Source organism: Cherax quadricarinatus, chromosome 71, assembly GCF_038502225.1.
Source record: "Cherax quadricarinatus isolate ZL_2023a chromosome 71, ASM3850222v1, whole genome shotgun sequence".
Taxonomy (NCBI): Eukaryota; Metazoa; Arthropoda; class Malacostraca; order Decapoda; family Parastacidae; genus Cherax; species Cherax quadricarinatus.
The window spans coordinates 11,910,270-11,927,592 of NC_091362.1; the positions used below are offsets into that span (position 1 = coordinate 11,910,270).

General features: G+C 36.7%; 1 protein-coding gene across 5 annotated transcripts in view; it reads left to right on the plus strand.

The window, feature by feature from the left end:
- Positions 1-5,839: 5,839 nt before the first annotated feature.
- The window catches only part of jumu (jumeau), a 92,160-nt gene continuing 80,676 nt past the window's right edge, over positions 5,840-17,323 (plus strand). Inside the window, exon 1 of one of the 5 annotated variants that reach the window (XM_070100026.1) lies at positions 5,840-5,892. Coding sequence is in view for 3 of the 5 variants with exons in the window: in XM_053793372.2 (XP_053649347.1) it covers positions 7,119-7,178 (60 nt within the window). In the remaining 2 variants the exon portion in view is untranslated. Of the gene's footprint in view, positions 5,893-6,553; positions 6,706-6,888; positions 7,179-17,323 lie in introns of those variants that run through there. The other 4 variants (XM_053793374.2, XM_053793372.2, XM_053793371.2 and 1 more) reach the window with 4 other exon arrangements.

Sequence of the window (17,323 nt, forward strand, 5' to 3'; positions counted from 1 at the left end):
TACATACACTGAGATACACATCTCTACATGTATATAGATATACACACCTCTCAGTGTACCTGTCCTTGCGCTCTGTAATATTGATCACACACACACACACACACACACACACACACACAAACATACATGTATACGTGTATAGTATGCAAAGTCACGGAGAAGATTATCAGGAGGAGAGTGGTGGAGCACCTGGAACGGAACAAGATTATAAACGATAACCAGCACGGATTCATGGAAGGCAAATCATGTGTCACAAACCTTCTGGAGTTTTATGACAAAGTAACAGAAGTAAGACACGAGAGAGAGAGAGGGGTGGGTTGATTGTATTTTCCTGGACTGCAGGAAGGCCTTCGACACAGTTCCTCACAAGAGATTAGTGCAGAAGCTGGAGGATCAGGTGCGTATAACAGGAAGGGCAGTGAAGTGGATCAGATAATACCTGACAGGGAAACGAGTCATGGAATGAGATGAGGTATTACAGTGGGCGCCTGTGACGAGCGGGGTCCCACAGGGCTCAGTCCTAAGACCAGTGTTACTGTTGGAATATGTGAATGACATGATGGAAGGGATAGACTCAGAAGTGTCCCTGTTCGCAGATGATGTGAAGTTAATGAGGAGAATTAAATCAGATGAGGATCAGGCAGGACAACAAAGAGACCTGGACAAGCTGAACACGTGGTCCAGTAACTGGCTTCTCGAATTCAACCCCACGAAATGCAAAGTCATGAAGACTGGGGAAGGACAAAGAAGACCACAGAGAGAGTATAGGCTAAGTGGCCAAAGACTGCAAACCTCACTCAAGGAGAAAGATTTTGGGGTGAACATAACACCGAGCACGTCTCCGGAAGCACACAACCAGATAACTGCTGCAGCATATGGGTGCCTGGCAAACCTGAGAATAGCGTTCCGATACCTAAGTAAGGAATCGTTCAAGACACTGTACACTGTGTACGTCAGGCCCATACTGGAGCATGCAGCACCAGTTTGGAACCCACACCTGGTCAAGCACGTGAAGAAATTAGAGAAAGTGCAAAGGTTTGCAGCAAGGTTAGTCCCAGAGCTCAGGGGAATGTCCTACGATGAAAGGTTGAGGGAAATCGGCCTGACGACACTGGAAGACAGGTGTCAACCCCACACGACACAGGAGGGTCAGGGGTGACATGATAACGACATAGGTGGACAGAGAGAGACAGGATGTTCCAGAGAGGGAACAGAGAAACAAGGGGTCACAATTGGAAGCTGGAGACTCAGACGAGTCACAGGGATGTTAGGAAGTATTTCTTCAGTCATAGAGTTATCAAGAGGTGGAACAGTCTAGCAAGTGATGTAGTGGAGGCAGGAACCATATATATCTTTAAGATGAGGAATGACAAAGCTCAAGGAACAGAGAGAGGGAGAGAGAGAGAGAGAGAGAGAGAGAGAGAGAGAGAGAGAGAGAGAGAGAGAGAGAGAGAGAGAGAGAGAGAGAGAGAGAGAGAGAGAGAGAGAGAGGACCTAGTAGCGATCAATGAAGAGGCAGGGCCAGGAGCTGAGTATCGACCCTTGCAACCACAATTAGGTGAGTACACAAACACACACACAAACACACACACACACACACACACATACACACACACACACACACACACACACACACACACACACACACACACACACACACACACACACACACAGGGTTATATTTTGTGAAGAGATTCAGGAAAACCGGTTAGCCGGACTTGAGTCCTGGAAATGGGTTTGGGATATTGGCAGTTTGGAGGAACTTCTGAACTGTTGTATCTGGGCGCCTTTGCAAAGACAGTGATTATGTTTGAGTGAGATGAAAGTGTTGAATGATGATGAAAGTATTTTCTTTTTGGGGATTTTCCTTTTTTTAGGGTCACCCTGCCTCGGTGGGAGACGACCGACGTCTTAATATATATTGCAATAAGATCGAAGTAAACAGGTGATATCACAATATGCAGGACAACCACTGAGAAAAAATAGTGAAATTCCAAGCACTTACGTGACTTATCACATTCTCACTGTTTTTTCACTGTGGTTGTTCTGTATATATATATATATATATATATATATATATATATATATATATATATATATATATATATATATATATATATATATATATATATATATATATATATATATTCACAACAAATTAACGATTTCGTACCATATAGCATATTGTTCTCCCCATATATATATATATATATATATATATATATATATATATATATATATATATATATATATATATATATATATATATATATATATACATATATATATATATATATATATATATATATATATATATATATATATATATATATATATATATATATATATATACATATATATATATGCAATAAGATCACAGTAAACAGGTTCCTTGATAATGTGAGTAGTCACGAAAGCGCTTGGAATTTCATTATTCTTTCACAGTGGTTGTTTTGCATATATATATACACAAAACAAATTAATGATTCTCTACCAAAAGAACCTTAGGAAACCTGCCTAACCTTGTTATAACAAGTGCAATTTAATTTAGCCTAATCCAGCTAAATATATTTTATGTAAATTTACAATAATTTAATAATAAAGAAACACAATGAAATATTTTTTTTCCTTAGGTTCAGAATGATTTTTGCGAAATTACTACATACGCAAATTTTTGCTTGTCTTCTTCAGCAAGAAGTGTATTGCTATTTAAGCCAAAATCGCAAGTTTTACGTATTCAGTACGAATATATATATATATATATATATATATATATATATATATATATATATATATATATATATATATATATATATATATATATATATATATATATATATATATATATTATATATATATATATATATATATATATATATATATATATATATATATATATATATATATATATATATATATATATATATATATATATATGCATGTATATATATATATATATATATATATATATATATATATATATATATATATATATATATATATATATATATATATATATAAATATATATACATATATTTTAAAAATTGTTTGCCTTACATTAGTATTGAATATAAGAGTGTTTTACGGTATTTTTGTTACAAAAACAGCTGCGTAACTGTATTGCGTAATAATATAGTGGAGATGTGTTGTGTGATGTGAGTCATGGAGAACACACAGCCGCCCCAAAGGGCTTATTTATTGATCCTCTCCCCACGCAGCAGAATATCGACCCATTTCAACACAATAATCGATCCTACGAGGGAACAAAGCCATGGAGAGGCGCAGGCAGGCAGCCCTTACACAGCCACACACATTATTCCTACTGTACACTTTTAGAGCCCGCCTCTAAGAACGTTTCAAGATGGTTTGAACTTCTAAATTTTTTTTTCTTCCCGTGGGGTTAAAATGCCCGCCCTGAGCTGACCGTTACTACAACTTTTACTCACCTTCCCCCACCTATAACATAATGGACTCGCCCGCTCCATTCTCTCTTTCTTAGAACTATTTTTATGGGTGTACACCGTTATAGCGTTTTTAATATGAATATTACACTATTAAAATATTTTTAAATGAATAAGAGAGTGAATTAAAATAACACTAGCATAACTTCCAAAAGATGTATATATTGGAGCGAAATTATCCCAGGACACGATCGCCATATTTGAAAGGGCGCGAGCGGGAAGGTCCATCATTGGACAACGAGGCTTCGGTAACTCCGAATCTACTGCAACAATGTCCTTTTCCGTCTTGCTCAATCCTACGCCTACACGTGGCTGAAAGCTTAACGAGTTCATCCAAGTTGTCAAATCAAGCAAAGTCTCATTCATTACTTGGCAATCCCCGCCGAAATGCGGAAGTTTTTTACGGCAGGATAGTGGTTCGGTTGGAGGTAGTGGAAGGATAGACATTTAAACCTGCCTTCAATGTCACGTTTCCCTGGCAGCCAATCAGCGCGCGAGGCTCGTGCGACGTTGCCACGTGTGCACGTGGCGCACGAGAGCCAACGTGCCATCAAAACATTGTCACATGGCATGGCAGGCACGTGTGTTTTGATGTTATAAGACTTTTTGTTCCCCACAGCCAGTGTAAATGTCACCCTAATACCCCCCACCATCACCAGCCGGGGTTCATCTATTATGCGCACCTACAATGGCTAGCACATATTTCGCGAAATGGACACAATGTTAATTCTTAATTTGCATATGAATGTTTCATGACCGTGGGATATGAATTGACTCATTTCTTTTTTCTTTGTTATCGCAAACATAAGAGTGTAAGTAGTATTATTGGTAAATAAACTCTGTGTAGTAAACAATAATTCCGCAGTGCACAGCTGCGGAAGCCAAATCTTATTCATTAAATCCATAAAAGTTACTGCCATGCATTGCTTCATAAATATAAATTATATAGCTTAGCTTCTTTGGTAAAATATGAATTTAAAAAAATCATTGTACAATAATTCATACTTGCTAAATATAATCGCCATGATTACACTCGCCTCGCTGTAAATTTAATAACAAATAATAAACCTTCCTTTTAAGAAGGTTCCTTGATGCCGGTGACAGGCTCTTGATCAAAAGAATTAGACTTGCTCTCAATTTCCTTGGATCAAACCTGATTGCCTCCCATTCCCCAGACTGTATTATCCCCCGCAATGTATATAATATGTATTTTTAGGTGAATAGTGAAGTTAATCTTGATGAGAGCATGTGGGCAGGAGTGTGCAGCCGTTGCCAGAATTACTCCATTTGGGCTCTAGCTCCTCATCCCACTTTAATTTGTCACTGCCTCAAAATAGCTGAACCAAATCTATATTTGAACTGGAATGGCTTCCGCTTCCGCTGCAATATATAGCCGTGTGATTTGTGTTTAACGATGTGATGTGTTTAGACGTTTGGTTATACATATGTCGTGCTGAATAGATAAAACATGCGAGTTTGGCTTAAATAGCAGCGCTCTTCTTGCCGAATTAGGCAAGCGAAAATTTGTTTATGCAACAATTTCGCAAAAATCATTCTGGAACTATTTTTTATCTAATTAACTTATCAGATGAAATATTAGATAAAAATAATCTGTTGATGAATGGTTCAGAGAACCGACACGTTGATAAATTAGACACGTGCAACTCTTGGGTATCTTTATTGAATTACACATGTGTCTAATTTATAAAAAATACAACTGCTGCTATAGATTTTGGTCTAAGTTTTGCAACTTCAAAAAAAAACTTAATAATATTGAAATTGCAAAAGCCTTTTGCAACTTTGAAAAATCTTCTGATTTATTCACTGATGAAATTAATATTAGTAAGGGGATGGTATATAGCTCTATGTTAAAACAAAATATTCCCAATTGCCTTCAAAAATTCTTTAAGTCTTATGATAGACTTATTAATAATAAAAAACTATGCCTTACCAAAGCAAATAAAATAAATGCAATAGTAATTATGAAAGAAAATGATTACCAAGATAAAATGAATAATCTCTTAGATAATACTGAAATCTATTCTAAACTTAGAAAGAATCCCTTAGAAACCATTAAAAGCAATTTCAATAAAGCAATAAAACTTCTACTGAAAGACAAAGATGGATATATATATATATATATATATATATATATATATATATATATATATATATATATATACATTACAATGGAATAGAGTTGTGATGCGCATATACGGCCATGTGTATGTATATGCACATAGTTGAGTGATGTGTATATATAGTCTCTCTTTCTCTAGTCGGAGAGCGTACAAGCTGTGTGGTAGTTAGTGGCTCACTATGTACTTGCTCGTACATTAACGACCGGGGGGGGGGAGGGGGTTCCTTACTCCGATGAGAAACATTGGACATGTTTCATTATACCTGCTGCCCCTGTTCCTCTAACAGACAGTAGGTACCTGGGTGAGAGGCTCAATTGAACAGGACAAATAGTCTGATGACATCTTGATTCTGTAGAGATTATTTAGTTAGAGGGGTAATAATCCGTGTGGTATGGATATCATGTGTACAATACTATTGATTATTTAATAGATTTAAAGTCTGTCAACTACATCGCCAGTCAAGGATACGTTAATCCTGACAGCAGAATGAAGTATTCTCAGAATATATACACAGTGATATGCACCTTGGTTGTACATAACTTGTTCTAAGGTTATATATTCTAATGAAGGTATATAGCCACATAATTAAAGTTTACTTAGACACAGGTACTCATTAGTACAATTATCATGCAGTGTAAATTACTTAGGATAATCCCCCCCAAAATAAGTCAGTGACTGGTTTCCATTCTGGTATATATATAGCCGATGGATGACTTGGCTGTATGGTATGACTGTGTATAGCAGATTTCTGAGTGTATATTGCCATATAGTAAGAGTGCGTACACCATGCAGTGGGCCAGCACTCACTGTTTACTATCACCAGTGTGAACCCATCACACAGCATCCTGACCAAAGCTGCCTGGCGTTACCATGGTAACTGTACACAGTGGAGATGTGGCAGCACTGAGGCTGGTCACGTGACCCGGTTCCACCAATCGCCGTGGGAGATTTCAAAATTCTGTCTGCCTTTGTCATAACGTACGACTGAGTGTGTGCGAGAACCAATGTTTCTGAGAGCAGTGTGTCGTGTGTGTATTTATTTTGCTAATTTAAGTGGAATATTCACGTTTATACACTCCAAATCAATGAGGAATACATAGAGGTAAGTGGCGCAGTTGGAAATTTCTGGAGGTTTTGGCATGTGTTTCTGTACTTCTCGCAGGAATTGGGAAAATAGTAGAGCCCCACGTTTGAAGGGATCGTTCCTGGGCGCACGATCGAGTTTACCGGCGACTCGAGGAGATTTAAATTAAAAGATTGGGGCTCCTGTGGCGGGAATTTGCTCATAATACCCTGAGAATCTCCTGAATCCGTGAGCTGAAGCTGTGGGAGGTGTAGGCAGTCTCCCCTGTGCAGAAATTAGAGTAGCTGTGAATTACGCGGGAAACGAGCAGAGGGAAACATGGGTCGCGAGGTGTTGGTCTGCCTGACAGGCCATTTAAATCCCGGGTGGCTAGCGCGGGATTTCTCGAACTGGCCAGGCACTGCGGCCTACTTGCACACGGCCACAAGCCCATGGTAATTTTGGTGACTAATAGCGAGACAAATTTAATACTAAATCATGCCATGAAAGAGGTGTGTGAAAAGATAAGTCTTTAGAAACATTGTTGTCACAATCACGTGGGATTGTCTATATATATAACTTTAGTTTGTAATATATACCATTAGCTAGCAATGCCCAGAAGCTCATAAGAGTTTGAAATGGATTGATCTACTTGTATCCGTTTGTATTATGTCTATTGTATGTTACGTAATATTCCTGCTAATCTCCAACATGGGGTCTTTTTGTTGAAATGGCCGAAGTTTCAGTAACTGTATTTGCTTGGCTTTAACAGAACATTACCAGTTCATAGTTCGTTCACCATTTAAGGTTTAATTTTTAATAAATCACCGGTTAATTGCAATTGCAGGGTAATATTGAGCTAGGCGACTCCAGTGAATTTTTCATTCAGTATCATAAGCAATCTATCCATAATCAGGCAAAAATAGTTATTTCCTATGCATATTTTTTTGGTGGGGAGATGTTTGCAACAAAATTCTTATGGGCAATAAAATGCAATAGATTTACTGGCAGGCCAGTTAGCATCCATAATTGTTTGTGAAGTAAATGGTTCCAATTCTGCCACCACCCAAACAGTGTTTCCTTAGTGTGCATTGGATTTGGTTAGTCTGGTTGCAGTAGTAAAATAAGGGTCTCTCTTAAATACCTCAAGAGACAAAAATACCCAGTCTTTTTTTTTTCTAGTTTGTACAAAATATTATTCCATTGCATAAACCAATCAGTATTATATGCTTGCATTATAAATTTTTGCAAAGCTCAATGTATCTCTTCTTCAATATTTACTAGACAGCAATAGGTATATTGGCTAATGTGAAGCAGTTATTAATTTTAAATTGTGCTTTATATTTAATTTACAAATTGTATAGCTTATTTTGCTTTAACTTTTACACATCACTACAATTATGCTGAATTATTACTTGCTATAATTTTGTTTTTTATCAAAATTTGAGTTTCTTCTTGTTTTTAACATTTTCATAATTTTGTTCCTTTGTGTATTATTTTACTTTAATACTGGCCATTTTGCTCTGCTTTTCAAGATATAATTTCAATGCTCAATCTATTTCTAAATTCTCAAATTAAAGAATAATTTAATCATTACTCTGTGCTTTAAAAATAGACATTACTTGCTCAAACTTAAGCACATAAAATTGAAGGAACACTGCACTAGGCCTATTGGTCCATACAGACAGGCTCAACTTGCAAGTCCATTATGTCAGAGGGGGCAGGGGGGAGGTGAGTAAAAGTTGTAATAATGGTAGTATTAAATTATTGTACACTTGTATGCTGCAGAACACACTTCATATTACTTCATTCCTTATTCTCGCCCAGCTATTCTCATTCGTGTACTGTTTCTTATTTTTAGAGTTGCAGGCATATTTTATTTGGTGATGCTAGTCTGCAGTGTTTTTTTTTATATAGGTATACAGTAAAGTTAGTTTTCAAATTGCCCATGTCAAGCAGCAGGCTCTGTGATGTTAAAATAAGATGTACATTGTCCAACAAATTTTAGGTTTATTATAGGTTGTTAGTGCTTACCAATAATTTTACTGAATTTTTGAATGGGAGTAAGTTTACTCAGGTACAGGTACACCATAAATAGTTACATAGATTATCATGCATAGCAGCATATGTGTAGATTGCTTAGGATAACCCAAAAAAAAAAACTTGGTGACTTATTTCCATTGGAGAACTTATTGCCATTTGGGAAAAGATTGACTTCTAACTGTTTAATAGCTTGGTATTGTCAGTGAATCACTAGCATTGTTTTGACCAACATTCTGCATTCGCTAATATACTTTACCCAGGAACAGATATGCTAATATTTTATATTGTAAATATAAATGTTATCTGTTCTACAGGAAATTTATTTTTTCAAAGTGTAAATATTTCCCCATTATCACTTAATATAAATTCTTTATGGTAATAAAAAAATAGGATATTTTTTTTTTTACAATTTAATAACACCTCAACTTAGCCTAAACTAGACCAACTGTAAAATTGTCACTTAGGTTGGGTAACTTAGTTACACAGAAGATGTTCCAGGGGTTAATGCCCTGTGGCCTCTTAATATTTAAAATGCATCTTTTCCCAAAGGCGCTGATATGTGCATCTCGCTTATACAATGTACTTTTTAATGTAAATTATGGAACTTATGGATTCATTCTTCTTTTCTCTGTGCAGCCTAAGCCAGTCTATATTATTTTAAGACTAAGTGGGCTGTGTATTGTATAAAAATGGGTTTAAGTTATGTTCTAGTTTTGTTACCAAATTTTTTTTATACCATAGACCCAAAATGTACCTATTTTCTTTGTGACCTATATTAGAATATATATAATAAGAAATGGCTTCCTCTTCGTATTAGCAAAAACTCTCATGAAAGTTAGGAGTAAGTAACATTTGGTTTGCTAGCTCTACTGTATGAGGTCATATCAAGACAACCTTGAAAAGTTTTAATAGGTGAAGTTTTATTCACAATTCAACAAAATGCTAGTGACTTCACAAATGTTGCTGAACTACCAGAAGTCTCCAGTATCTCCCTGCAGAGAATTCTCCCTTATAAAGATATAGTAAAACTGTTAACAGTTACTAATTAAATCTAACCTAAATTATGTTGGATAACTTATTAAATTTTAACTTCACGAAACCTGCTGCATAGATAACTCGCCAGTATTGGTTATCAGAAAGTTGATTTCCCCAGAGTATTTTCAATATTCCTAGAAGAGAGATGTATATGGAGTGTGAAAGATAGTTAAGAGGAAACTTGACAAATACCTCTGCCATGTGCTGGATTAACCAGTCGGTGATGGATATGTAGGCCAGTTAGCTGCTAGCAGCAATAGCTCGGTTGACCAGGCAATCGCCAGACTTGCCTGACCTAATGCCAGGCTGCAGCTAAAAATTTTCAAAAGATACAACCCACTTCCAGGACTTTACTAAGCAGTTTCCCCTGAATCCCTTCATAAATTCCCCCTCACACTCCCAAAGCGCTTTGAATCCTTAAAATCGCTGGTCTCCACTCAAGGTTCACACATTACTGCTTGCACTTGCTGCTAGATCCTTTACCACTAAATAGACCTTCACATCCTCCCCTCAAACCCTTCATGAGATGACTGTTTTCTTCCACCCCAGATTTATAAATCTTCTTGGTCATCCTTTTGCACTCCATTCTTTGGAATGCCTAAGTCTATCATCCCCAATGTTGTTATCCTCACCCCTTCAGATATGCATTGCATCCGAAGGATGCAATGCATATCTATCCTTTGGATGCATTCCGTGTTTGCCATATTCTTTACCCTGTTAAGGAATGGGTTACACTACCAGGCAGTGTGTGATAAGCATTATGTAAAATTGACTTTAAAACATTAGGACTTTTATTTATTCTTGATATGAAGTAGAGATTTCAATAAGCTTTATTGTGACTCATCATGAACTGTTCTCTTGGTTTATAATGGATTGCTAAAACCCCTTGCACTCCTTTAGAACCTTTTGAAAACAGCTTATCAGGATCCATTCACTTATTTGGTTTTAATCTATCTACTTGTCTGCTGTTTGAGGTGATCTTGAAAAAAAAAATGCATTCTGACCCATTATAATTATTTATCACTGGGATTTTATTGGTATCTTTTTTTTTTTTTTTCTTTAAAAAGTACATATTTCTTTGGCACTAGCAGTAAACTGACCCAAGTTATTTAAGTAGGTCAGTCTTCTCTAATTTTTTTCTGTATGGCAGAAAGAAATGGTCTGATTCCCTTGCCTTGTTATTTTTTTTTTTTTTTTTTTTTTTCCTTCTTCCAATACTATTGGTTCTTAACTCTGAGGGTCAACAGGCCCTCTCCGAGACTTGTTCTCAGGGTCGGCCAAATTTAAAAAAAAAAAAAAATTCTTATGGAAAGAATCTTTTTCCCGACCATAACTGCACCAAAAGTATGGAATTTTATGGAAAACTTGCTTAGCGCTTCTTTTTGATTATAATAATAATATGGAAAACTTACGGAATTATGCTCTTGTGAAGTTAGTTGTCGCGGCAATGTTTACACATTGGCGATTTTGCCCACCTTGAGCCCTATTTTCGGCCAATTCCACTGTACTAGTCGCCAAAAATAATGAATATTTCGCTAGAACTCCATTTTTTTCTATAATGAGTGCAAGAAACCACCCATTTATCAATTTCAACTATCCAGAACAGTGGCCAGAATTTAGCAATTTTGCCAATTTCACACAAATTTCAAGATGCCAATTTCCGAATAGGGTCCAGAATAAACAGACATTCCTGGCGCTAAAATGACATTTCCACTGTTCATTAGTCACGTCCCAAGGCCCCTCTTACATTCTTTTGCTTTCCACTTTGAATTTTTATTCTCAAAAAATAGAAGATTTACTGTTATGCAGAGTACTGCATTAGTGTAAAAAAAGGTATAAATAATATCGGTGCACTTGTGAAAGAATATTAGACTCTCCAGTTGACGTGTATTGGATGCTTGGCATGATTTGTTTACTTTTGAACTTTGGTAAAAATCAAACATTTCTGCTACTTTGAGCTCAATTTCAAGGTACTTTGCATTGTAAAACCAGTCAAAATCATCTCGATTTCTGTTTGTCTTCCATTCTATAAAATGAGACCAAGAAAACTAGAATACAACAATAAATACCATACAAAAATACAGTGCGAAGTAGTTTTATTCAAAAAACACGGTCAGTTTTTTTTTTTCTCATTATGCACTGTGTGCTCTAGGATTTTTTTTATACTGCGCACACTGACCACATAGACCCATTCTTTCATATGTAGGCCTACTAGCTTTCTCCCACTAGATTTGAGGGCGCTAGAATTTAGGCGTACTAGTACGTCAAAAACCCTGGGTTGTAAGCCGTACTAGTACGGCCGAAACCCTCAAAGGGTTAAGATGACCCTCTTTTTATTGATATGCCTGTAAATGTTTCTTCACACGAGATGCTTTAGTCTATTGCCTATCCATTTAGGGTCATTTATATTTGGTCCAGTTTCTCTAGTCGGAATCAAAGTTCTTTGAAAAATGTCACACTTGCAACCAGATTCATTGTCTGGTCTCTGATATCTGGTCAGCTTACCTTTTATTCATTGCCATGCTCAAGAGCAATTGTATTGTGGGAGTTACCTCTGCTGAAAATATCTGCAGTTAACTCTAGCTTCCAGGCATTCCTAGGTCCAAAGTGACTTCACTTTTTTTCTCTCTATTTATAGCTACTATATTATGCAGAGACAGAGGTATGCTTGTCAGTCTTAGTAATTTTTTAATTTTCATTAGTTGTATACTATTTTATTTTATTACCTGTACTTTGAAAGAAATATTCTAGAATTCTTTTATTTTATTCCTTTATTTATTTATATATATATATATATATATATATATATATATATATATATATATATGTACATATATACATTATATATATATAAATATATATAAATATATATATATTTATATATATATATATTTATATATATTTATATATATATATATATATATATATATATATACATGTATTTATATATATATATATTTTTTTTTTTTTTTTTTTTTTTTTTTTTTCCCCCAACAAGTCGGCCGTCTCCCACCGAGGCAGGGTGACCCAAAAAAGAAAGAAAATCCCCAAAAAGAAAATACTTTCATCATCATTCAACACTTTCACCACACTCACACATTATCACTGTTTTTGCAGAGGTGCTCAGAATACAACAGTCTAGAAGCATACACATATAAAGATACACAACATATCCCTCCAAACTGCCAATATCCCAAACCCCTCCTTTAAAGTGCAGGCATTGTACTTTCCATTTCCAGGACTCAAGTCCGACTATATGAAAATAACCGGTTTCCCTGAATCCCTTCACTAAATATTACCCTGCTCACACTCCAACAGATCGTCAGGTCCCAAGTACCATTCGTCTCCATTCACTCCTATCTAACACGCTCACGCACGCTTGCTGGAAGTCCAAGCCCCTCGCCCACAAAACCTCCTTTACCCCCTCTCTCCAACCCTTTCGAGGACGACCCCTACCCCGCCTTCCTTCCCCTATAGATTTATATGCTTTCCATGTCATTCTACTTTGATCCATTCTCTCTAAATGACCAAACCACCTCAACAACCCCTCTTCTGCCCTCTGACTAATACTTTTATTAACTTCACACTTTCTCCTAATTTCCACACTCCGAATTTTCTGCATAATATTTACACCACACATTGCCCTTAAACAGGACATCTCCACTGCCTCCAACCGTCTCCTCGCTGCTGCATTTACCACCCAAGCTTCGCACCCATATAAAAGTGTTGGTACTACTATACTTTCATACATTCCCTTCTTTGCCTCCATAGATAACGTTTTTTGACTCCACATATACCTCAACGCACCACTCGCCTTTTTTCCCTCATCAATTCTATGATTAACCTCATCCTTCATAAATCCATCCGCCGACACGTCAACTCCCAAGTATCTGAAAACATTCACTTCTTCCATACTCCTCCTCCCCAATTTGATATCCAATTTTTCTTTATCTAAATCATTTGACACCCTCATCACCTTACTCTTTTCTATGTTCACTTTCAGCTTTCTACCTTTACACACATTCCCAAACTCATCCACTAACCTTTGCAATTTTTCTTTAGAATCTCCCATAAGCACAGTATCATCAGCAAAAAGTAACTGTGTCAATTCCCATTTTGAATTTGATTCCCCAAAATTTAATCCCACCCCTCTCCCGAACACCCTAGCATTTACTTCCTTTACAACCCCATCTATAAATATATTAAACAACCATGGTGACATTACACATCCCTGTCAAAGACCTACTTTTACTGGGAAATAGTCTCCCTCTCTTCTACACACCCTAACCTGAGCCTCTCTATCCTCATAAAAACTCTTTACAGCATTTAATAACTTACCACCTATTCCATATACTTGCAACATCTGCCACATTGCTCCTCTATCCACTCTATCATATGCCTTTTCTAAATCCATAAATGCAATAAAAACTTCCCTACCTTTATCTAAATACTGTTCACATATATGCTTCAATGTAGACACTTGATCTACACATCCCCTACCCACTCTGAAACCTCCTTGCTCATCCACAATCCTACATTCTGTCTTACCTATAATTCTTTCAATTATAACCCTACCGTACACTTTTCCTGGTATACTCAGTAAGCTTATTCCTCTATAATTTTTACAGTCTCTTTTGTCCCCTTTCCCTTTATATAAAGGGACTATACATGCTCTCTGCCAATCCCTAGGTACCTTCCCCTCTTTCATACATTTATTGAACAAAAGTACCAACCACTCCAACACTATATCCCCCCCTGCTTTTAACATTTCTGTCATGATCCCATCAGTTCCAGCTGCTTTACCCCCTTTCATTTTACGTAATGCCTCACGTACCTCCCCCACACTTACATTCTGCTCTTCTTCACTCCTAAAAGATGGTATACCTCCCTGACCAGTGCATGAAATTACTGCCTCTGTTTCTTCCTTAACATTTAAAAGTTCCTCAAAATATTCTCGCCATCTACCTAATACCTCCATCTCCCCATCTACTAACTCCCCTACTCTGTTTTTAACTGACAAATCCATATTTTCCCTTGGCTTTCTTAACTTGTTTAACTCACTCCAAAATTTTTTCTTATTTTCATTAAAATTTCTTGACAGTGCCTCTCCCACTCTATCATCTGCTCTCCTTTTGCACTCTCTCACCACTCTCTTTACCTTTCTTTTACTCTCCATATATTCTGCTCTTTTTCTAACACTTCTGCTTTGTAAAAACCTCTCATAAGCTACCTTTTTCTCTTTTATCACACCCTTTACTTCATCATTCCACCAATCACTCCTCTTTCCTCCTGCACCCACCCTCCTATAACCACAAACTTCTGCCCCACATTCTAATACTGCATTTTTAAAACTATTCCAACCCTCTTCAACCCCCCCATTACTCATCTTTGCACTATCCCACCTTTCTGCCAATAGTCGCTTATATCTCACCCGAACTTCCTCCTCCCTTAGTTTATACACTTTCACCTCCCTCTTACTTGTTGTTGCCACCTTCCTCTTTTCCCATCTACCTCTTACTCTAACTGTAGCTACAACTAAATAATGATCCGATATATCAGTTGCCCCTCTATAAACATGTACATCCTGGAGCCTACCCATCAACCTTTTATCCACCAATACATAATCTAATAAACTACTTTCATTACGTGCTACATCATACCTTGTATATTTATTTATCCTCTTTTTCATAAAATATGTATTACTTATTACCAAATTTCTTTCTACACATAGCTCAATTAAACGCTCCCCATTTACATTTACCCCTGGCACCCCAAATTTACCTACTACTCCCTCCATAACATTTTTACCCACTTTAGCATTGAAATCCCCAACCACCATTACTCTCACACTTGATTCAAAACTCCCCACGCATTCACTCAACATTTCCCAAAATCTCTCTCTCTCCTCTACACTTCTCTCTTCTCCAGGTGCATACACGCTTATTATAACCCACTTTTCACATCCAATCTTTATTTTACTCCACATAATCCTTGAATTAATACATTTATAGTCCCTCTTTTCCTGCCATAGCTTATCCTTCAACATTATTGCTACTCCTTCTTTAGCTCTAACTCTATTTGAAACCCCTGACCTAATCCCATTTATTCCTCTCCACTGAAACTCTCCCACCCCCTTCAGCTTTGTTTCACTTAAAGCCAGGACATCCAGCTTCTTCTCATTCATAACATCCACAATCATCTCTTTCTTATCATCTGCACAACATCCACGCACATTCAGACTTCCCACTTTGACAATTTTCTTCTTCTTATTCTTTTTAGTAATCTTTACAGGAAAAGGGGTTACTAGCCCATTGTTCCCGGCATTTTAGTTGACTTTTACAACACGCATGGCTTACGGAGGAAAGATTCTTATTCCACTTCCCCATGGATATAAAAGGAAAATTAATAAGACCAAGAACTATTAAGATAAAATCAAAGAAAACTCAGATGAGTGTGTATGAATAAATGTGTATATGTATGTGTAGTGTGACCTAAGTGTAAGTAGAAGTAGCAAGACATGCCTGTAATCTTGCATATTTATGAGACAGACAAAAGACATCAGCAATCCTACCATCATGTAAAACAATCACAGGCTTTCGTTTTACACTCACTTGGCAGGACGGTAGTACCTCCCTGGGTGGTTGCTGTCTACCAACCTACTACCTAATATATATATATATATATAAATATATATATATATATATATATATATATTGTAGCTACACTGAGAGTAAAAGGTAGATGGGATACAAGGAGAATAGAAGCATCAGGGAAGAGAGAGGTAAAGGTTTATAAACTAAAAGAGGAGGCAGTTAGGGTAAGATATAAACAGCTATTGGAGGATAGATGGGCTAATGAGAGCATAGGCAATGGGGTCGAAGAGGTATGGGGTAGGTTTAAAAATGTAGTGTTAGAGTGTTCAGCAGAAGTTTGTGGTTACAGGAAAGTGGGTGCAGGAGGGAAGAGGAGCGATTGGTGGAATGATGATGTAAAGAGAGTAGTAAGGGAGAAAAAGTTAGCATATGAGAAGTTTTTACAAAGTAGAAGTGATGCAAGGAGGGAAGAGTATATGGAGAAAAAGAGAGAAGTTAAGAGAGTGGTGAAGCAATGTAAAAAGAGAGCAAATGAGAGAGTGGGTGAGATGTTATCAACAAATTTTGTTGAAAATAAGAAAAAGTTTTGGAGTGAGATTAACAAGTTAAGAAAGCCTAGAGAACAAATGGATTTGTCAGTTAAAAATAGGAGAGGAGAGTTATTAAATGGAGAGTTAGAGGTATTGGGAAGATGGAAGGAATATTTTGAGGAATTGTTAAATGTTGATGAAGATAGGGAAGCTGTGATTTCGTGTATAGGGCAAGGAGGAATAACATCTTGTAGGAGTGAGGAAGAGCCAGTTGTGAGTGTGGGGGAAGTTCGTGAGGCAGTAGGTAAAATGAAAGGGGGTAAGGCAGCCGGGATTGATGGGATAAAGATAGAAATGTTAAAAGCAGGTGGGGATATAGTTTTGGAGTGGTTGGTGCAATTATTTAATAAATGTATGGAAGAGGGTAAGGTACCTAGGGATTGGCAGAGAGCATGC